The sequence below is a fragment of the Mobula hypostoma genome, chromosome 5 (assembly GCF_963921235.1).
Source record: "Mobula hypostoma chromosome 5, sMobHyp1.1, whole genome shotgun sequence".
NCBI classification, from domain to species: Eukaryota; Metazoa; Chordata; class Chondrichthyes; order Myliobatiformes; family Myliobatidae; genus Mobula; species Mobula hypostoma.
Genome location: NC_086101.1, coordinates 188597107 through 188619855, shown reverse-complemented (window position 1 = coordinate 188619855; position 22749 = coordinate 188597107). Strand labels below are relative to the sequence as shown.

At 45.7% G+C, this 22749-nt stretch overlaps 1 protein-coding gene across 4 annotated transcripts in view; it reads right to left on the bottom strand.

The window, feature by feature from the left end:
• mfsd10 (major facilitator superfamily domain containing 10) overlaps positions 1-22749 on the bottom strand; it is a 54052-nt gene that overhangs the window by 13973 nt on the left and 17330 nt on the right. The window contains exons 1-8 of one of the 4 annotated variants that reach the window (XM_063049537.1): positions 21903-22226; positions 20181-20441; positions 14144-14240; positions 11996-12099; positions 9580-9738; positions 8369-8557; positions 4831-4939; positions 1235-1346 (exon numbers count right to left, since the gene is read on the bottom strand). In XM_063049537.1, coding sequence (XP_062905607.1) covers positions 1235-1346; positions 4831-4939; positions 8369-8557; positions 9580-9738; positions 11996-12099; positions 14144-14240; positions 20181-20369 — 959 coding nt within the window. In that variant the 5' untranslated portion in view covers positions 20370-20441; positions 21903-22226. Of the gene's footprint in view, positions 1-1234; positions 1347-4830; positions 4940-8368; positions 8558-9579; positions 9739-11995; positions 12100-14143; positions 14241-20180; positions 20442-21902; positions 22227-22749 lie in introns of those variants that run through there. The other 3 variants (XM_063049538.1, XM_063049539.1, XM_063049540.1) reach the window with 3 other exon arrangements.

Here is a 22749-nt window from a genome sequence, read left to right as displayed (position 1 = left end):
GAGGCTTTTTCCCCAGGGCTGAAATGGCTGCCACAAGAGGGCACAGGTTTAAGGTGCTGGGGAGTAGGTACAGAGGAGATGTCAGGGGTAAAGTTTTTTATGCAGAGAGTGGTGAGTGCGTGGAATGGGCTGCCGGCAAAGAGACTTTTAAGAGACTTTTGGATAGGTACGTGGAGCTTAGAAAGGTAGAGTGCTATGGGTAACTCTAGTAATTTCTAAGGTAGGGACATGTTCAGCACAACTTTGTGGGCCAAAGGGCCTGTATTGTGCTGTAGGTTTTTTATGTTTCTATGTTCTATAATTGCACAGACGTGCTGGACCCAGAGAGATCCTCTGATCTAATAATACGAGGAATTTAAAGTTGCTGACCCTCTCCACCTCTGACCCCCTGATGAGGACGGGTGCATGGACCTCTGGTTTCCTTCCTTCTTGGTCTTGCTGACATTAAGAGGTTGGTGTTGTGACCTCACCTTGCCAGATTTTCAATCTCCCTCCTATAAACTGATTCATTGCCACCTTTGATCCACCCAATGACAGTGCTGTCTTCAGCAAACTTAAACTTGCAATTTAGCACTTGAGCTGTGCTTGGCCTCACAGTCGTAAGTGTAAAGTGAGTAAAGCAGAAGGCTAAGCTCACTGCCTTGTGGTGCACCTGTGCAGATGGAGATTGTGGAGATGTTGTTGCCAATTTGAACTGACTGGGGTCTGCAAGTGAGGAAATCAAGGATCCAGTTGCACAAGGAGCTATTGAGGTCAAGGACTTGATTTGTTTTGAGTGGATGATGATGTTGAATGCTGAGCTGTAGTCAATAAAGAACATTCCGACGTATGCATCGTTGTTGTCCAGATGTTCCAGGGTTGAGTGAAGAGCCAATGAAATGGCATTGAAACAGTAGACAAACTGAAGCAGATCCAAGTCGATTCTCAGGCAGGAGCTGATACGTTTTCATCAGCAACCTTTCAAAATACTTCATCTCAATAGATGTCAGTGCTACTGGATGATAGTCATTGAGACAGGTTACCAGGTTCTTCTTAGGCACCAATGTAATTAAAGCCTGCTTGAAGCAGGTAGGTACCTCAGACTGCCAAAATGTTGAACAATATTGGCACATTATAATGTAATCTTCAAACTTCTGTACCTTGGTGCAATGACAACTGCATCCCATCTCTCTACTCTGGAACCTTATTTTTTTGGATATTCAATAAGATCCAAATAGATAATTAAAGGCTTTACCTGTCAAAGTGGAAGCGTTGATGAGTGAGGAAGCTGAGGGTGTACTCCAGGCCAGAGAACAGGAAGAGGTACAGGAAGTAAACCAGCCCCAGGACTTTCAGAGCCTGCATACCTGGATTGTTATAGAAAACAAAAAAGAAGAAGAATTATCCTAAACACTGAATAATTATCCCGAGAATAAATATCCTGCTTGTGGATTACAGGAGGAAGAGAGACTGGCTCACCCGATCAACATCAATGGGACTGCAGTTGAGAAGGTGAGTAGTTTCCAGTTCCTTGGTATACACATCACCGAAGATCTCACCTGGACTGTACACACCAGCTGCGTGTCTTCCACCTCAGGCAACTGAAGTTCAGCATGAGCACTGAAATCCTAAAGACCTTCTACAGTGGCACAATTGAGAGCATCCTGACTGGCTGTATCATCACTCACCCCCCAGCATGGGAACTGCACCAACCTTGACCAGTGGGCACTGCAGAGAGTGGTACGGACAGCCCAGCACATCTGTGGGACACGAACCTCCCTCTTTTGAGGACGTTTACAGCAGCAGGTGCATAAAGAAGGCCTGGAAGATCACTGGGGACACCAGTCACTCCAACCATAAACTGTGTCGGCTGCTTCCGTCTGGCAAACGGTATCGCAGCATTAAAGCCCGGACCAACAGGCTTCTTTCTGCAACATCTCCTCCACTACCTCCATCAGCACAGGTGCACCACAAGGCTGTGTGCTTAGCCCCCTGTTTACTCACTTTACACTTGTGAAGCTCCAATGTCATACTTAAGTTTGCCGATGACACCACTGTCAGTGGCTGAATCGAAGGTGGTAGTGAATCAGCGTACAGGAGGGAGATTGAAAACCTGTCCGAGTGGTGTCACAACACCTGTCACTCAATGTCAGCAAGACCAAGAAGCTGATTGTTGACTACCGGAGGAAGAAAATACTCACTCACTCACTCCATCACTGAATTGTTCCCACAACCTATGGACTCTTCATCTTACGTTCTCGATATTTATTGTTTATTTAATATAATTATTTTATGCGTCTTTGTATTTACTGTGAATGCCCACAAGAAAATGAATCTCAGGGTTGTCTACAGTGACATACGAGGGGTGATTGATAAATTCGTGGCCTAAGGTAGAAGGAGTCAATTTCAGAAAACTTAGCACATTTATTTTTCCTACATTTACACACGTAGTCCAGCAGTCGTGGAGCATACAGATCCCTTCTTTGTAGAGGTTGGTGTCTTGGACCTCCAGAAAGTGCTCCACAGCAGGGGTGACTGATAAGTTTGTGGCCTAATGCAGAAGAAGATGAGGAGAAACTTCAAACTTTCTGCATTTTCACTCAAAGAGTTGAACTGCACGTTCATCTAACGAGAGCTGTATAACACATCTCCTTCTACCCTAGGCCACGAACTTATCAATCACCCCTGCTGTGGACCACCTGGAGGTCCAAGACGCTCTCATTACATGCACGTGCAGTTCAACTCTTTGAGTGATAATGCAGAAAGTTTGAAGATAATAACTCATCGCCTTCTACCCTAGGCCACGAACTTATCAATCACCCCTGCTGTGGACCACTTCCGGAGGTCCAAGATGCCGACTTCTACAAAGAAGGGATCCGTATGCTCCACGACCACTGGACTAAGTGTGTAAATGTAGGAGGGGACTATGTTGAAAAATAAATGTGCTAGGTTTTCTGAAATTGACTCCTTCTACCTTAGGCCACAAACTTATCAATCACCCCTCATATATGTACTTTGAAGTTTGTATCTGCCTCATTCTACATACCCATCATTCTGTGCAAAAACCTACCTCTGACATTCCCCTGGACTTTCCTCCAATCACCTGAAAATTATGCCCCTGAGAATTAGCCATTTCTGCCCTGGGGAAAAGGTCCCTAGCTATCCCTGTGATCTATGCTTTTCATAATCTTATACATCTCTATCAAGTCACCCCTCATCTTGTGTCACTCCAAACAGAAAAGCCCCCACTCGCTCAACCTATCCTCATAAGACTTATTCTCCAATCCAAGCAGCATCCTGGTAAATCTCCTCTGCACCCTCCCGAAAGCTTCCACAGCTTTCCTACAATGAGGCGACCAGAACTGAGCATAATACTCCGATTGTGGTCTAACTAGAATTTTGTAGACTACAATATAGACCTTGGGGATATCTTGCCGTTCATTCATTGTCGCCACAGTCTTCAAATGCCAAAACTCCCTTCCCAAATACACTTTAATAACTTCACCAGAATGACTGCCACAGCTCACCACCTTCTTTCCAAGGGCAATTTGCGAAAGGCGACCAAATGCCCAGATCTGTGCGATAGAAATAATGCACAGAAACATTCAAACTCCGCCATGGATACAAAAGGAGGAGGGTTAGGCATTTGGCTAGCAACCCCCTCCTGTAAAAACCCAGAGCTACAGAAACTCCAAAGACCTCAGGACCTGGGAAAGGAAGGAGCTTCGCCTAAAAGATGTATGAAGTTGTGTGGTGAAAGCAGATCAACCTTCAGCCCAGGACAGAGTACTTTGGCAGCTGGACAACAGAAATGGCTCAATGGAAAACAGAATCTAATTCTCTGATTTATTATTTATTCATTCATGGGAAGCTAGGCCGGCATTGATCATCTATCCCCAAATTCCCCAAACAGAAGAGGCAATTAAGAGTCAATCCATTAATGGTTCTGGAGTCTCATAGAGGCCACACCAGGCAGCAATGGCAGATTTCATTCTTTGAAGCACATTAATGAACCAGGTGGAATTTTTTTAAATATCAGCTTTACGTGGGAAATACGTCTCTACCAAAGGAGGTGTAAGGCACTCCTTCCCTCTGCTAGCCTGCAGGTCACCCTGGGGCAAAGTGTAGCACCTGCTTAGCCCCCTGATCAGGGTCATGTGAAGCCACGGGAGCAGGTGATGGATGGTCGTATGAGCAGCTGATGGATGGTCGTATGAGCAGCTGGTGCACACCACTTGTCTTGGTTATGCCAGGCAGCCAATCTCTGAATAGTATTGATAATAGCTGGGGTCATCTATCTTATAGAAAAAGGCAAGGGCAAGGGCAAACCATTTCTGTCGAAAAATTTGCCAATAATAGGCCATGATCGCCAACGTCATATGACACAGCACACAATGATGATGATGAGTTTCACAGCTTTTTGTACAAGAAGTCTGATAACAGTAGAATGGAAGCTGCCCTCGAGCCTGGTGGTACGTGTTTTCATGCTTTTGTATCTTCCGCCCAATGGGCAAGGGAGAAGAGAGAATGTCTGGGATGAGAGGAGGAATGTTCGGGGTGGCAGGGGGAAGTGTAGATGAGTCAATTGGAGGGGTGACTGGTTTGCATATGTACACTCTTATTAATTTTTGTAATTAGTTAACTAATCCACTATCACTGTAACATGTTTCTACCAGGGTTAGTATATGGTGAACTCTCAAGATAATTGGTTATTGCTTAAAACCAATAAATAACCTTCCAAAACAACCCACAAAGGATCACTGACTTACTGTCACTGATGGAGCAGACTTAATGTGTAGGAGACAGAAGAAGAGAGGAGATTCCTGGGAGAGTCATCAGATATTCACCCACCTTCTGGAGAAGGAGAGTCCTTCCTTTGCTGGATGGCGGAGAATCGGAACAGTGCCACGGGGCTGAGTAGGTTCACGGCATTCTGGAAGGTGGACGAGACCGAGGAGATCTATGTGGAGAGTCAGAGTCGAATGTCAGCACATACAATGTTAGCATTAAAACAGATCGTCGTCAAGATATCCAGCAAGTCAGGCAGCATCCGCAGAGAGAGATAGAGAGAGAGATAGAGAGATAGAGATAGAGAGAGAGAGAGAGAGAGAGAGAGAGAAAATGTTTCCTGTCCAAGACCTTTCATCAGAATTGAGAAATAAAGAAAACAAGTTACTTTTTGAGTTACAGGGAAGATGGAACAGTTAAATAAATGAAATATATCAGACTTCACAGTGGAAAAAGATTTAAACTTCTTCGGGGGTGACATACTGTACCTGGAAGAGACTTCACAGTGAAGAAATCTCTGGCTATCCACTCAATCTATCCCTCTTATCAATTTGTACCCCTCCATCAAGTTTAGAGGGATATAGGCCACAGGTGGGAAAATGGGAATAACTTCCATGGACACCATGGCTGGCATGGACCAGTTGGGCCGAAGGGCCTGACTTCATGCTGTATGATTCTACAGTTCTATGGCTGGTCAGTGAAACAATGCAAGATGCTACACTCTGAACGTGACATTCACTCTTCATTAAACCCACAAGACAACAACAGCAGAAGAAAGAACAAACTTGGATTTCCGTAACAACTTTTACCACCTGGCTCGCCACGGCACCCTAACAGCGTGATGACACTACAGCTCAGAGTGCCAGAGTTCAATTCTGGTGACCTCTGTACGAAAGTTTGTACATTCTCCCCGTGGCTGCATGGGTTTCCTCTGGGGGCACCGCTTTTCCACCACAGTCCAAAAATGTACCGGTTAGTAGGTTAATTGGTGATTGCATTTATTTATTTATCTGTTTATTTATTTTATTTCTTACATCCAAGGGAGTAAAAATCTTTATGTTGCATCTCCATTGCAATGTACAAGCAATAAAGAGGGGAAATGTGGGAAGATATTGCCCCAACACTAAAATTGTATACATAATTGAGGTAATGTTACAGCTATATAGGACCCTGGTCTGACCCCACTTGGAGTACTGTGCTCAATTCTGGTCACCTCACTACAGGAAGGATTTGGAAGTCATAGAAAGGGTGCAGAGGAGATTTACAAGGATGTTGCCTGGATTGGGGAGCATGCCTTATGAGAATAGGTTGAGTGAACTTGGCCTTTTCTCTTTGGAGCGATGGAGGATGAGAGGTGACTTGATAGAGTTGTACAAGATAATGGGAGGCATTGATCGTGTGGATAGTCAGAGGCTTTTTCCCAGGGCTGAAATGGCTAGCACGAGAGGGCATAGTTTTAAGGTGCTTGGAAGTAGGTACAGAGGAGATGTCAGAGTTAAGTTTTTTTACGCAGAGAGTAGTGAGTGCGTGAAATGGGCTGCCGGTGACGGAAACAGAAGGGTCTTTTAAGAGACTCCTGGATGGCTACATGGAGCTTAGAAAAATAGAGAGCTATGGGTAAAGATTAGGTAGTTCTAAGGTAGGGACATGTTCGGCACAGCTTTGTGGGCCGAAGGGCCTGTATTGTGCTGCATGCTTTCTATGTTTCTATAATGGTTTTGTACTCATTTATGTACAGTCAGATACACAATCAGATCAATGTGTATTGATAAATCTGATGGCCTGGTAAATCATCCTGTCATTCGGCTCGGGGTCAAACAGGTGGTTTGCTGGGTGGCACGACTCCTGGGGCCAGAAAGGCCTGTTCCACACCCTATCTCTAAATAAATACATACATAGCATGCCCCAGATCGGTGAAGGATCCCGATGAGTGGACTCCATGGTAATGTAGCCATGGCAACTGATTAGCACACAGCACGATCCCACAAGCACCAGTTTGTTTTGGAGAATCAATGTCTGGAACCATGGGGTTTGAACCTGCAGTCAGAAGAGTCCACTCCCTACTAAGCCACGGTGAAGACCCCTTGGGGCACGTTCAATTGGGTTAGTAGCAATAAGTGTGGGCGTTTAAGGAAAAAAAGATAAGTTCTGTTGCTTATTTCTGTATTTCATTGTCTTACTGTTAATAAAAATATAACAGAGACATTGAAATAAATGAAGCATTTTAGAAAACCTATTCAAAAATTAAGAATATTAATCTTTTAAAAACACAATTGAAAAATAACATCCATCTTAATAGTATTGTATTTGTAACCATGGACTATCGAAGTACTGATGTGTACAGCAGGTCTGTGAGGATTTCAAAATGTATTATCCATCGTCACATGCTCTCACAACCATCCAGCTGATGCCAAGCTGCAGAGAGTCATTTCCTGTGAAAACATCTCACTATTTTTGGGTAAGAAATTGGTATTCGCCGCTTCATTTGACAGTAAAAATAATCATTTTTTTAAATTATGGATGGGGTTTAAATGCTGCATGCCAACAAAATTTGTGTGCGTTCCATAGATTTGCCACCCCCACCCTACCAAGCCGCACATCTTTATCAGGATATACAAGATTTACCAAGATGCTGCCTGGATTAGAAAGCACGTCTTATGAGGATAGATTGAGCAAGCTAGGGTTTGTCTCTTTGGAGTGAAGGAGGATGAGAGGTGACTTGGTAGAGGTGTACAAGATGCACGTGGCCAAGTGGTTAAGACATCGGTCTAGAGATCTGAAGGTCGCTAGTTCGAGCCTTGGCTGAGACAGCGCGTTGTGTCCTTGAGCAAGGCACTTAACCGCACATTGCTCTGCGACAACACCGGTGCCAAGCTGTATCGGCCCTAGTGCCCTTCCCTTGGACAACATCGGTGGCATGGAGAGGGGAGACTTGCAGGATGGGCAACTGTCGGTCTTCCATACAACCTTGCCCAGGCCTGCACCCTGGAAACCTTCCAAGGCGCAAATCCATGGTCTCACGAGACTAACGGATGCCTATTACAAGATGATAAGAAGCATAGATAGAGTGGACAGTCAGAGACTTTTACCTAGGGCAGAATAGGCTGATATGAGTGGGCATAGTTTTAAGGTGACTGGAGGAAAGTATAGATGGGATGTCACGGATAGATTTTATTTTAAAATGGAGAGTGGTAGTTGCACGGACTGCCCTGCCAGAGGTGGTGGAGATACATTAGGGACATTTAAGAGACTCTTAGATAGGCACATGGATGTCAGGAAAATGGATGAAATATGTGGGAAGGAAGGGATAGATTCATCTGGAAGTAGGTTGAAAAGTCGGCACAATATGTGGGCCGAAAGGCCTGTACTGTTCCATATTCAAAATCCACACAAGCAGTACCAGAGGGAAAGATTGAACCCAAATCCCTGGTCTGAGGTGTTAACTCTCCTATCTGCCCCGTCGTGACAACCTTTAAACCTCTCTACATTCCCTCCCTCCCCCCCAACCCCCTCTGAACCTTGGTTTCTCCCCAACCCTGCACCACCTGAGCCCCACAGACCGTGCCCTCCAAATCCCGGCACACCCTTCCTCCCAGCGTACCCGCTTCTCCCTCGGGAGGGTCTCTGGGAGGAAGAAGAAGACGAAGAGCAGGTCCGACACCACGAGGGCCATGGCCAGCAGTGCGGGTTGGAGGTAGAAGGCTTCGTCTTTGCCAGCCCGCGTCCCGAGGAAGGCTCCGATCATGGGTCCAACGGTGAAGCCCAGGGAGAAAGCCACGCCAACCATTGCCTGGGGGGGGAAGGGAGACACAGGAGGGTCAGGAGGAGAAGCTGAGAAACACAAACAGCCCGCGAACTTCGTACGTACAATGGGAATGCTGTGGATTAGAGGGAAATGGGAGTATGGTGGCGTAGCGCAGGTCAGCACGGTGGCAAAGCGGTTAGCACAACGCTTCACTGTACCAGTGATCCGGGTTCAATTCCTGCCGCCATCTGTAAGGAGTTTGTACGTTCTCCTCATAACCACACGGGTTTCTTCCAGGTCCTCCAGTTCTCTCGCACAGTCCAAAGACCAACAGGTTCGTAGATTAATCGTGTATTGTCCTGTGCTGGGCAAAGCGACACATTGGGTCGGAAGGGCCTGTTCCAAGCTGCATCTCTAAATTAAATAAATAAACAGGGCGATAGAAGGATACGGGGCAAGCCGAGGGTAATAAGGGTGATAGAAGGATACGGGGGCAAGCCGAGGGTAATAAGCCATATAGCACAGTAACAGGCCCTTGAGCCCAACCAGTCCATGCTGACCAAAGTTCCCATCTCTGCTGGTCTCATTTACCTTCGTTTGGCCCGTACCCTCCTCGACCTTTTCTACCCAGGTGTGTTCTAGATGCTACTAATGTACCGACGTTGGGACTGGATGAGGTAGGAGATGGCCTGCATGAATGCGTTGGGCTGAAGGGCCTGCTTCCGTGCTGCATACCCTCTAGAACTGCCTCTGCACGTCAATGGGCGCCACAGTAGCACAGCAGTTTGCGCAATGCTAATACAGTTTGGGGCACCACAGTTCAATCCAGCAAGGGGTTTCTATGTCCTCCCTGTGGGATACATGGGTTTCCCCCGGGTGCTCTGGTTTCCTCTCCAGTCAATTGTAAATAGTCCCATGATTAGGCTAGGATTAAACTGGAAGTTGCTGGGTGGCGAGGCTTGAAGGGCGAGAAGAGCTTATCTCTAAATTTAAAAACATAATAATAATAATAATAATAAAACTCCACCAGCGGCCCACAAGAACACACCCCCCTCCCAGCCACTTACCATGCCTTTGCTGCGTGCCTGGGGAGACGGAAGGTCAGCAATGATTGCCGTGGACAAGCTGACATTCCCTTTGCTGATCCCACCCACCACTCGGGACAGGAGGAAGATCCCAAAGTTCCTTGAGAGAGCCCAGAGTGCATATGAAACTAGGAGCCCAGCCTGGAATTTGGGAGAGAAAACTGGTGAGACAAGGTTCAGGAACCCTCTTCCCACCTGCCCACAACACCTCCCCTATCTGCAGCCATTAATCACCTTGCTTTTCCATCACCTCCAACCCTCTGCTGCCTTCACCTATCACCTCCAAGACTCTGTTGCTATCTCCACCTCTCCCCCTTTCATCACTCTTCCTCACCCGCATCCACCTATCACCTTGCAGTAACAACTTCATCCTATCTCCCCTCTATTCTCCCAGTCCAGGTGAAAAACCTCGATTTGAAACATCAACTATTTCCCTCCACAGATGCTGCCTGACCTGCTGAGTTCCTCCAGCATTTTGTGTGTTGCTCCAGATCCCAGTATTGCAGTCCCATGTCTCCTGTGTGCCCAGGATAATTTCAACATAGTACAGTAAAGCACAGTACGGGGGCCATTCAGCCCACAATATTGTACCACCCTTTTAACCTGCTCTAAGATCAATCCTACCCATCCCTCCTTCATAACCCTCCATTGTTCTTTCATCCTTGTGCCCCTAATGTACCTGCTTCCACCACCAGCCCTGGCTGTGCCACACACCCACCACTCTCCTTGTGAAAGATTTACCTCTGACATCCCCCCTACACTTTCTTCCTATCAACTTAAAATTATGCCCCCTTGTATTGCCCATTTCCCCCCTGGGAAAAAGTTTCTGGATGTTCATTCGATCTGTGCCTCCTATCATCTTGTACACCTCTGTCATGAATCTGCTAATCCTCCTTCGCTCCAAAGGGAGCTTGCTCAACACACATACATAAATCATGCTCTTCAATCCAGACAGTATCCTGGAAAATCTCCTCCACACCCTCTATCAAGCTTCCACATCCTTCCTATAATGACGGCACCAGAACACAACACAACACCCCAAGTGTGGTCTAACTAGGATTTTATAGAGATGCAACATTACCTTGTGACTCTTGAACTCAATTGCCTAGTTCATATAGACTGGGCACCTTAACCACTCATCTTTGAGGGACCTCTTTCTAACTACCCCATTACAGGAAGGATGTGGAGGCTTTGGAGAGGGTGCAGAAGAGGTTCACCAGTCTACTGCCTGGATTAGAGGGCACTGCACTGCAAGGTTAGACAAACCTGGGTTGTTTTTACTGGAGTGCCGCAGGGTGATGGGAAACCTGACAGAACTTTAGAAAATTATGAGAGGTACAGGCCATAAGACACAGGAACAGTATTAGGCCATGTGGCCCATAATGTCTGTTTCACTGTTCCATCGTAACTGATTTACTTTCCCTGTCAAACCCATTTCCTGCCTTCTCCCCATAACCTTTGACACTTACTAATCAAGTACCTATCAACCTCCACTTTAAATATACCCAATGACTTGACCTCCACAGCTATCTCTAGCAATGAATTCCACAGATTCACCACCCTCTAGCTAAAAAAATTCCTCCTCATCTCTGTTCTAACGTACGTCCTGTTATTCTGAGGTTGTGCCTTTGGTCCTAGACTCTCCCACTACTGGAAATATCTTCTATCCAGGCCCTTCAATATTTGATAGGTTTCAATGAGATTCCACCCATTCTTCTAAACTCTAGCGAGTACAGGCCCAGGGCCACCAAATGCATATGTTAACCATTGTATTCCTGGGATAATTTTCATTAATCCTCTCTAATGCGAAGAGAGGGACAGAAACATGATAATGGAAAATAGTCACAGTTTACCTGATGTTGAAAGTTTCAGTGTTTCAATACGCCCATTTAGAAAGTAAGTTTTCCACCAGGTGGAAGATAAGATGTTCTTCCAGTTTACATTGAGTCTCACTATGGAAACGAGAAGACTCAGGCAGACAGGCTGGAACAGGAATGGGATTGGGAATTGGAGTCTTTGGGTTGTGGTGGGGCGGGGAAACAACTGTGGCCGATTGGGTGACATGGTAGTGTAGCGGTTAGTGTGATACTTTACAGCACCAGCAATCACCGATCGGGGTTCATTTCCACCACTGTTTGTACGTACTCACTGTGACCGCATTGGTTTCCTCACACATTCCAAAAGGCATATGGGTTAGTAAGTTGTGAGCATGCTAAGTTGGCACTGGAAGGATGGCAACACTTGTGGGCTGCCCCCAGCACATCCTCAGACTAAGTTGGTCATTGACGCAAACGACGCATGCATGTTTCGATGTACATGTGACAAATAAAATTAATCTTCAATCTTCTTCATCTCCACACAGACAGGATCATCGATTGAACAGCATGATTGAACCTACCATGGTCACCATCATCAGTATCCTGCGGCCAAAGTAGTCAGAGGCAGCACCAGTTACAGGAGACACCAGGAACTGTAGCACTGAGAAGATGGATCCAATGAGTCCTGGACAGAAAGGAAATAGGCACATGGATGAAAGAAATAAAGGGCTATCTAAGAGTTTCATAAATGCCCCTGTTGTATCTGGTTCTCCTACCACCCCTGGTAGGACACTCATATCCCCCTATATTTTCCTCCAATTACCTTAAAATTATGCCCCCTCGTATTAACTACTTCCATGTTGAGAAGAGTCTCCAGCTGTCTGCTCGATATGCCTCTTATCATCTTGTACACCTCCATCAAGTCACCTCTCATCTTGCTTCGGTCCAAAAAGGAAAGCCCTAATGCGCCCTACCCTCATGAGACATGAGATATGCACTCTAATCCGGGTAGCATTTTGGTAAATCTCCTCCGAACTCTGTAATAATCTGAAGGAGGAGAAGATGGCGGCACGACGGCAGCACGCGTGGTCACTTCGGTGGTGATGTCTGTAATCTGTCAAGTAGGGGACCGTGCACAATCCTGATTTGATGGAGACAGATGTGAGAGCACAGAGGAACATCTGGAAAACTTCTTAAACGCCCGCTTCGCTGCCGCTGCTACTGTGTGGTAACCGGAATCTCCGGAGCTGAAGGCCCCAAGATCCTCGGCTTTGCTTGTTTCAGCGGCCGGGGAGAGGTCGAAGGCGCTTGGCAGAGGATGGCGCTCAGGAGGCTGTATCTGAAAGGCTGGTCAGGAGCTCGAAGTTTTCAGATGGATGGACTCAGCATCGGCTGTGGTCGGCTGCGTCTAAGGCATCGGCTAGTTGACGGTGCCTGGAGGTTTATGGCAGGGAGTTTCTCCCTTTTGCCGCCGCTATCGGTGACTCGGGAGTCGATCGACTCGGGGACTTTTGAGACTTTATTTACCGTGCCCATGGTTTGTTCTTCATCAAATTACGGTATTGCTTTGCACTGCTGTAACTATATGTTATAATTATGTGGTTCTGTCAGTGTTAGTCTTTGGTTTATCCTGTTTTCTGTGGTATCACTCCGGAGAAACATTGTATCATTTCTTAATGCATGTATGCATTCCTAAATGACAATAGAAGAGGACTGAGTGTTCTCATAATCTAAAAAATCTAAAGCTCTCTCTAAAGCCTCTACATCCTTCCACAGTGACCAGAACTGAACTCAATTTTCCAAGTGTGATCTAACCACGGTTTTATTGAGTTGCAACATTACCTCACATCGTAACTTCCTACACTGACCCATGCTCTAAATTCATTACATTTGTTCCTGATACACCTTGCATCAAAATAGACACACTTCAACCCATCCCACTGTCAGCAATTTTGCCCCATCCTTCCTCACAGTCCTTCCACTGCTGCATTTACCCCTTTACCAAATGCCCCATCCAGCACTCTGGTTCCCATCCCCCTGCCAAACTAGTTTAAGCCCTCCCCAACAGCACCAGCAAACCTGCCTGCAAGGATATTGGTACCCCATGTTCCGGTATAATGGTGGGATAGTTTTGAAGGGCTGAATGACCTACTGTAGTTCATGTTTTCTTCTATTCAACAAATCCCTCCTGATCCTACCCATTGCTAAGATCATATTGTGCTACACTGCCACATACTACATTATGTCACAGGCTCATACAGTAAATATTATTAGGAGTTACACACTCAGTGACCTGTCAGCTTGAATCAGTCTGGCTATTCTCCACTGACCTCTCATTAACAAGGCATTTTTGCCCACAGAACTGCTGTTCACTGGATGTTTTCTGGTTTTTGCATTCTCTGTAAACCATAGAGACTGTTGTGTGTGAAAATCCCAGGAGATCAGCAGTTTCTTGGATCACATTTCTTCCCCATTCTGAAGTTTGGTCTGAACAACAACTGAACCTCTTGACCATGTCTGCATGCTTTTATGCATTGAGTGGCTGCCACATGATTGGCTGATTAGATATTTGCATGAACAAAGTGCACAGATGTACCTAATAAACTGGCCACTGTGTGTATACAGTCAATAATGTACCACCATTGGACCAAGTTAAACTAGTGCGCTCTTGCAAAAGTTTTCAGCACGGTGTACAGCACAGCCACCTGCAAAGAAGCAGTTATACTCACCCCCAAAGAGGACTGTGTTATATTTTCTTACACTGGGAACTCCAATTACATCGGCAAACCAGTCCACTGAACGTTGCAGCGATCGATAAGTGCCGTCCTGTCAATTACAGGTGGAGTAGTTATATTTTGTTTTTTTTCTTACATATAGATATACAGTGTGGAACAGGGCCTTCCAGCCCAATGAACTGCAGTGCACAGTAACCTGTGTTATGCCTTTGGACTGTGGGCAGAAACAGGAGCACTCAAAGGAAACCCACATGTACCATGGGAGAACGTGCAAGTACCTTACAGATGGCCACAAACACCAGGAAATCTGCAGGTGCCGGAAATTCCAGCAACAGACACAAAATGCCGGAGGAACTCTGCAGGCCAGGCAGCATCTATGGAAAAGAGTAAATAGTCGAAGTTTTGGTCCTGATAAAGGGTCTGTTTTCTCTTTTTCATAGATGCTGCCTGGCCTGCTGAGCTCCTCCATACAGATGGTGTTGGAATTGAACACAGAACTCCAATGCCCCAATCTGTAATAGTGTTGCACTAACCACTATGCTACTGTTGTACCCCCATAGTTATACCAAGACAAGTCTTACATCTGTTGATTTTTTGAGTCAAGACCCATCATCAGGTCATCATGAAGGGTCTTAGCCCAAAACATTGTCTGTTTATTCCCCTCCGTGGATGCTGCCTGACCTGCTGAGTTCCTCCAGCATTTTGTGTGTTACTCAGGATTTTAGCATCTGCAGAGTCCCCAGCGCTTTTGTCTTACTTCTGTGTTGTGTTCTTAAAATGACACAATATTAATCTCATCCTTTTCTCTTTGCCTTCAGAATCTGCCTATGTAAATTTAACATGATGCAGTTAACAGCTTCCTGCTGGCTGGGATTTCGTACCCTCAGTCCAGACTGATACCGCACAGTACAAATTTAAAAAAAACAAAGCTGTCCCCACATTGAAATTTCACGTTTTATTGATTAGCATCACAATGAGAATCCGAGATTAGAAACCTCCCTCCCACCCCCACCCTCAAGTGAAAGGCTGTGGGTGTTGGAGACAGTTGAATATTGACAGATCTTCTACAGATGTACAAAGTGACGTACCCTGATTGGTTGTATCACAGCCTGACATGGAAACACTAACAAGGAATGGAAAAGACTACACAAAGTAGTGGTGGACACAACGTAGCCCTCCCCACCACTGAAGACGTCTACAAGGAGCACTGCCACGAGAAAGCAGTATCCTTCACCAATACCCCTCGCCACCCTAGTCCATGCTCTCTTCTCGCTGCTGCCATCGGGAAGGTGGTACAGGGGCGTCAGGACTCACACCACCAGGTTCGGGGACAGTTATTACCCCTCAAACATCAGGCTCCTGAACCAATGTGGGTAACTTCACTCATCTCAACACTGAACAGACTCTACAACCTATGGACTCGCTTTCGAGGACTCCACAACTCGTTCTTGGTATTATTTGTTTTTTATCTGCACAAATTGTATTCTACATATTTCTCAGTCTTTGTTTCTGTATAGTTTTTTATTCATAAATTGTATTGTATTTCTTTATTTTCCTGTAAATCTGACAAATCTGTTGGAATTATTTGAGGAAATAACAGGCAAATTAGAAAGGAGAATTAGTGGGTGTTCAGAAGGCCTTTGACAAGACACTGCACACGACCAAGCATTTTGTATGTGTTGTTATTGAGTATTTGAATTGGGGTGATATGTGATGTTATACAAGATGTTGGTGAGGCCAAATTTGGAATATTGTGTACTGTTCTGGTCACCTACCTACAGGAGAAACATCAAGGAGTGTGGAGAGAATTGACAAGGATATTGCCAGGACTTGAGGAGCTGAGTCATTGGGAAAGATTGAATAGGCTATGACTTTTTTCCCTGGAGCGTAGGAGAATGAGGGGACATCTTATATAAAATTGTGCAGGTAGAGATAGGGTGAACGGTTGTAGGCTTTTACCCCTCAGGTGAGACTAGAACTAGAGGTCATAGGTTTAAAGTGAGAAGTGAAATATTTAAGGAGATTCTGAGGGAAAACAGTTTCTCTCAGTATGTGGTGTCGTGCGGAACAAGCTGCCAGTGGAAGTTGTGGATGTGAGGTCAATTTTAACATTTAAGAGAAGTTTGGATAAGTACATGGATGGGAACGGCATGAAGGGTTATAATCCAAGTGTAGGCAGGTGGGACTAGGCAGAAGACAGGCTGGTATGGACTAGATGGGCCAAAGGGCTTGTTTTTGTGCTGTAGTACTCTACGGTTCTAAACATGTCATTTTACACAAGTGCAACATTTGGAGCCTGGGTAGGGCCTGAGGTCTTGTGCCTCTGCGGTGGGAGTGCTGACTTTCTCCAGCACATCCATCATCACAGAACTAGCCCTGAAGAACAGCACCCCCCCCACCCCCGAGGTCCAGGCTATCCATCCTCACACAGCGTAGCAAGCACAGTGAAGCCTTCTGCTATTCATTAGCAAACATACACACCCGCTCTTCAGAGTTTTGGCAAGGTACCCAGCGCTCTCCTGTGGGTATACTCCCACCCACAGCTCATTGCAAGTTTGACTCATGGGTTTCCTGAAACAACAATTTCAACACAGCCAGTTTGCTGGGAGATCAAAACAGATGGAAGAGAAGCTAAGTTCAGTGACTTGGGAAACAGTACACAAAATCTGAAGGCCTCAAAACCATCAGCAGGGTTTGTAGCGTATTAACTATCAGACAAGTAATCGGTGATGTTGGAGTAGGTCTAAGTTGCCATTTTTCTTGCAGTTTAACTTTCTTTATCATTCCTTTTACATTTGTATAATCACCTCTTTAAATGTTTTGAGGATTTGTAAATACATTGTACTTTAGCTGGTTCTATATTTTTTGTGTATGGAGTGTCCAGGGAGGGGCAGTACCTCTGGTGAAGGGGCTTGTTGTGCCCATTCCCGGGCAGCTCACTCACCTGTGGTCCCCACCAGACACTCAGCTCTCACCTGTGGCTCCAAGTAGCTGCTTGCTTGCAACAGCGGCCACACCCCGGTACGCCGCATCGACAGGCGGGGTAAACCAGGTGAGGGTAGCCAGTGGCCTCATAACCCAAATGAGATAGGGATCCGCCAGTCCTAGCATGCAGAGTCATCTCCGGCCAACATGAGATCCACAGTGAGATCCAACAGCCAAGGCGGTTCTGCCACGCTCTGTGGTGTTTGAAGGGCACAACAAGGCACAGGTTGTGGTCATCCTCTCCTGGAGACCCTATGGATAGTGTAGTTGTCCATGGGGGATTTTGTGGCCAGATACGGAGTGTCTCCCGCGCAGATACTGCTGCTGCCCAGATCGGGACCCGGCCAGATTCAAATTCACCTCAAAGTCCAGTGGTGATGCCACTACACCACTGGCCGGCCCACAGCCCATAATCCTCCATTTATCCTTCATCTATATGCCTATCGTGTTGGCACGTGGCCAAGTGGTTAAGGCGTCAGTCTAGTGATCTGAAGGTCGCTAGTTCGAGCCTTGGCTGAGGCAGCGTGTTGTATCCTTGAGCAAGGCACTTAACCACACATTGCTCTGCAATGACACCGGTGCCAAGCTGTATCGGTCCTAATGCCCTTCTCTTGGACAACATCGGTGGCGTGGAGAGGGGAGATTTGCAGCAAGGGTAACTGCTGGTCTTCCATACAACCTTGCCCAGGCCTGAGCCCTGGAAACCTTCCAAGGCACAAATCCATGGTCTCATGAGACTAACGGATGCCTATATGCCTATCTAAAAATCTATTTCATTCTTATCGCAGCATTTTTTTATGTTTAGTTTGAATTAGTTTTCAGTATAAGATGACCACAACTTCCTTGTTTGTGTCTTTTCCTTTTCTTCTTACAGTAAAGAGATTTGGTAAGTGTAACTAATAAAGTGATTGTAGCCACAAGATCCACGTCTCATTCTTCACTTCTGAAAAACCTTCTGGACAGAATCGTCTCTGGATTCAGCAGTAATTATTTTATCAAAGTTCAAAGGTCAAATTTATTATCAAAGTACATATATGTCACCATATACAACTCTGAGATTCATTTCTTTGCATAATAAATAAATAAATCGAAGGAATAATTACCATAACAGAGTCAGTGAAAGACTGCTCAACTAGGGTGTTCAACCAGAGTGCAGAGGACAATAAACTGTGCAAATACAAAAAGAAAAAATTAATAATAATAATAATGATCAATAACGTGATGAAGAGTCCTTGAAAGTGAGTCCATAGGTTGTGGAAACATTTCAGTGATGGGGCAAGTGAAGTTGAGTGAAGTTATCCCCTCTGGTTCAAGAGCCTGATGGTTGAGGATAGTAACTGTTCCTGAACCTGGTGGTGTGGGTTCTGAGGCTCCTGTATCTTCTTCCTGATGACAGCAGTGAGAAGAGAGCACACCTTCTCTTGATGGGGGTCTCTGATGATGGATGCTGCTTTCCCACAACAGTGTTTCATCTTGAAGTGCTCAATAGTTGGATGGGCTTCACCCACGATGGACTGGCTGCTTGTCACAGTGTAATAGGCATCTGTTAGTCTCGTGAGACCATGGATTTGCACCTTGGAAGGTTTCCAGGGCGCAGGCCTGGGCAAGGTTGTATGGAAGACCAGCAGTTACCCTTGCTGCAAGTCTCCCCTCTCCACGCCACTGATGTTGTCCAAGGGAAGGGCACTAGGTCCAATACAGCTTGGCACCAGTGTCGTCGCAGAGCAATATGTGGTTAAGTTCCTTGCTCAAGGACACAACATGCTGCCTCAGCTGAGGCTCAAACTAGCGACCTTTAGATCACTAGACCAACGCCTTAACCACTTGGCCACGGATATGACCATATGGATATCCTATCCATATACTTACGGAACATAGGAATACCTAAATGCGTTTTAAATGTTGTTACTGTTCATCTGGCAGCTCATTCTACGCAGAGAGTGGTGCATATGTGAAGAAGTTGTGCCTCAGATCATCTTCAAACAAAGTTTTTCACTCTACCTTGGTACACCATGACAACAATAAACCAATGATATTCTGTTTCCTTTTAGAAGAAAGTTTAGACCAGGGGTTCCCAACTTTTTTTATGCCATGGACCCTTACCATTTACTGAGGGGTTTGTGGACCCCCAAGTTGGGATCCCCTGGTTTAGAAGGACATGGGGCCAAATCAAGAAAATGAATTTAGTTAAGGCAGCCATCTTGGTTGTTGAGGTCAAATTAGGCTATATAATATGAATCTTGTCACTTTAACATTTCTTTTCTCCCCCCATATCTCAGATATAGAAAGAAATGGGTGTTTTGCATTAATTATTGTATTTATTGTTGTGTAGTTTTTACTCAGAGAGCTTCAGGCAAGCAAGAAATGACATTGCACCCTGGTGTATATTGACAATAAACTAATCTGAATTTACACTAATTAATGTTGCGATACACTCAGAGATACAGTTCCTAAAATGTCTCTCCAACTCTCTGCGGTGAGGAAGCTTGCTACAATTGGATGATAGAAAGATGGAGGGGTAAGTGGGAGGGAACGATTAGATTGATTTTAAAGTAGGTTAAAGGGTTGGCACAACATCATGGGCTGATTGGCCTGTACTGTATTGTATTGTTCTGTGTTCTTAATTAATGACTATGTATTGTTTAAGAATTAGAACGGAGGCAGAGAGGAGATCAGATAAAGGTTTATAAGCTTATGAGAGGCACAGACACACGGTATCTTTTTCCCAGGGTTGAAATGTCTAAGACCGGACATGCACTTAAGGTGAGAGGGGGTCATTTCAAAGGAGATGTGAGGGGCAAGTTTTTTTTTTAAACAGAGGGATTAATGGCAGCCTGGAATGTGGTGACAGAGGCAGTCACATTCAGAACTTTTAAGAGACATTTAGACAGACGTATGAATGTGAGGAAATTGGAGGGATTAATCAAGTTGGCCATTGAATTGGGCCAGCATGACATTGTAGGCTGAAGGGCCTGTTCCTGTGATGTACTGGTGTACGAGTGTGCAGACTACTTTGTGATGTTACCACTTATTTGGTTGTACTCACTTGGTCAGTCTTTCCGTAGTAATCCAAAATGGAGGGGAGAAGTGGTAGGATGAGAGTGAACCCAAGCAGGTCGATGAGGAGCATCAGGAAGACCACGTTAATGACTCGAGAGGAGCCATCGTGTGAACTGGCCACGGTCTTGGCCTCACTGCTTTCTCTGCCGTAGCCGCACTGCTTCCTTCTCTCCATATCTCCAGGTGCTGAGAGGAAGCCCAAAAAAAATTCTTAAATCCTCTGCTTCAGGTTTCTGGTTTCACAATCCTTGACAACAGGGAAGGAATTGAAACCATTTAGCTGAGTCATCCTGTTGCGGAGGAAGCTTCCACTAAAGAGATACACTGCCACATTGATCACAGGTTAAAAGATTTAAAAGGTAAAATATTAGCTTTATTTGTGACACGTACATTGAGACATACAGTGAAGTGCACCATTTGCATCAAGGTTCAAAGTAATTTTATTATCAAAGTACATGGATGGCACCATATACAACCCTGAGATTCATTTTCTTGTGGGCATTCACAGTAAGGACAAAGAAACACGATAGAATCACTGCAGGAAAACAATGACAGACACAGTCCGAGGATGTTCTGTCAGCGTCGCCCTACTTCCAGCACCAACGTAGCATGCTCACAACTCACTAACACTAACCGGTACGTCTTTGGACTGTGGGAGGAAACCAGAGCACCCAGAGGAAACTCACATGGTCATGGAGTGAACGTACAAACTCCTTGCAGTCAGTGGCAGGAATTGAACCCGGGTTGTTGATTACTGAGAACAGAACTGCATCCCTTTAGACAGAGCATGCCCATACCTACTGCTTACTGATCCAGACTACCACAGCTGTACTTCTACAAAAGCTTTTTGGGCAGGGACCACCCTAGCAACCATTGCCTACAGTATGCAACTCAGAGTGGACATTGCATGAGGGATCTCATTGAAACCTACCCAATATTGAAAGAGTGGATGTGGAATGGATGTTTCCTCTGGTGGGCGGAGTCTAGGATCAGAGGGCACAGCCTCGGAATACAAGGCCATCCCTTTAGAACAGAGATGAGGAGGAATTTCTTTAGCCAGCAGGAAATGAATCTGAAATTCATTGCCAGAGACAGCTGTGGAGGCCAAGTCGTTTGGTATATTTAAAGCAGAGGCGGACAGGCTTTTGTTTAGTAAGGGTGTCAAAGATTACAGGGAGAAGGCAGGAGAATGGAGTTGACAGGGATAATAAATCAGCCATGATGGAATGGTGGAACAGACTCAATGGGCAGAATGGCCAAATTCCTCTCCTAAATCTTGCGGTTTATTGAATGGGCTGAGTGGCCTAGTTCGGCTTTTATGTCATATGGACTCCGCTCCTCTCTCTACAGATGTTGTCTGACTTGCTGAGTGTTTCCAGCGTCTTCTGTATTTTTAAATATTAGGGATGTCATATATAAAACTGATTTTTCCAAACAAAGCAATGATGAAATTGATGCTGCCCTGGGGATTGAACTCACAACTCCAGGCAGCTCCGCCGGGACAAAGAAACTTCACATTTCGACAAGCCCCTTCCCGACCACAGGAAGTCCCAAACTGTGCTCAGTTTGTAAACTGCTTGGAGGCGCCCGCTGGTGCGGGAAGTTTGCAAATGAAGCCATTTGTGGTCAGACGCTCAATATTCTCAAAGATGCTGATTTTTAAAAAAAAACTCCAGACGCAAGAAAGGCTGCGGATATGGCGTGTTACCTTTTCGTTGCAACGTGATGCTGGCTGCTTGTTGCAGTTCTCGGGAGAGAGGACGAACTCTCTCACCCTCCCGCAGCTGTAACACTCGGCTGCACCGCTCTCGCTTTCCCAACCAGACTGGAAAAATCCCTGCTCGGTTTCGCCCTCTTCCCCACCCCTCCCTCGGCTTCTCTCGCTGGAGAACCAGGAAGCAGTGTCGTATTTCACATCCCCCACCCCCTTTCTGAAGACAAATGAGGGGGAAAAAGTCCTTCCAAAGACTACGTTTTCCTGCCCAATTCTGAACGCGTTGTATTCGGTGATAGTTTCTGCTTTTGAAAGGACGGTGCTGGTGCCGTGTTCTGAGTGTATTTGTCGGTCTCGGTGTGTGTGCGTGCGTGCACGCAGAGGACGTGATCAGGGATGGAGCCGAACCAGTCACTCACTGAAGGAATCGACCAGATCTGGAGGGTGCATTTACAACGCCCGAATTAATGACGTTGCTCCGCAAGATAAAGGGGCCGATTTAAGCCATTCAGCCCATCGAGTCTGCTCCACCGTGACAGGAGAAAGGAGACAGAAATAGATTGGGCTTTGGCCAGCGACTTCCGAAATCAGAATCAGGTTTAATATAACCAACACAACTCATGAAATATGTCATAGCCGTACTTTATTGATCCCGGGGGAAATTGGATTACAGTTGCTCCATAAATAATAAATAGTAATAAAACCATAAATAGTTAAATAGTAATATGTAAGTTATGCCAGGAAATAAGTCCAGGACCAGCCTATTGGCTCAGGGTGTCTGACCCTCCAAGGGAGGAGTTGTAAAGTTTGATGGCCACAGGCAGGAATGACTTCCTATGAC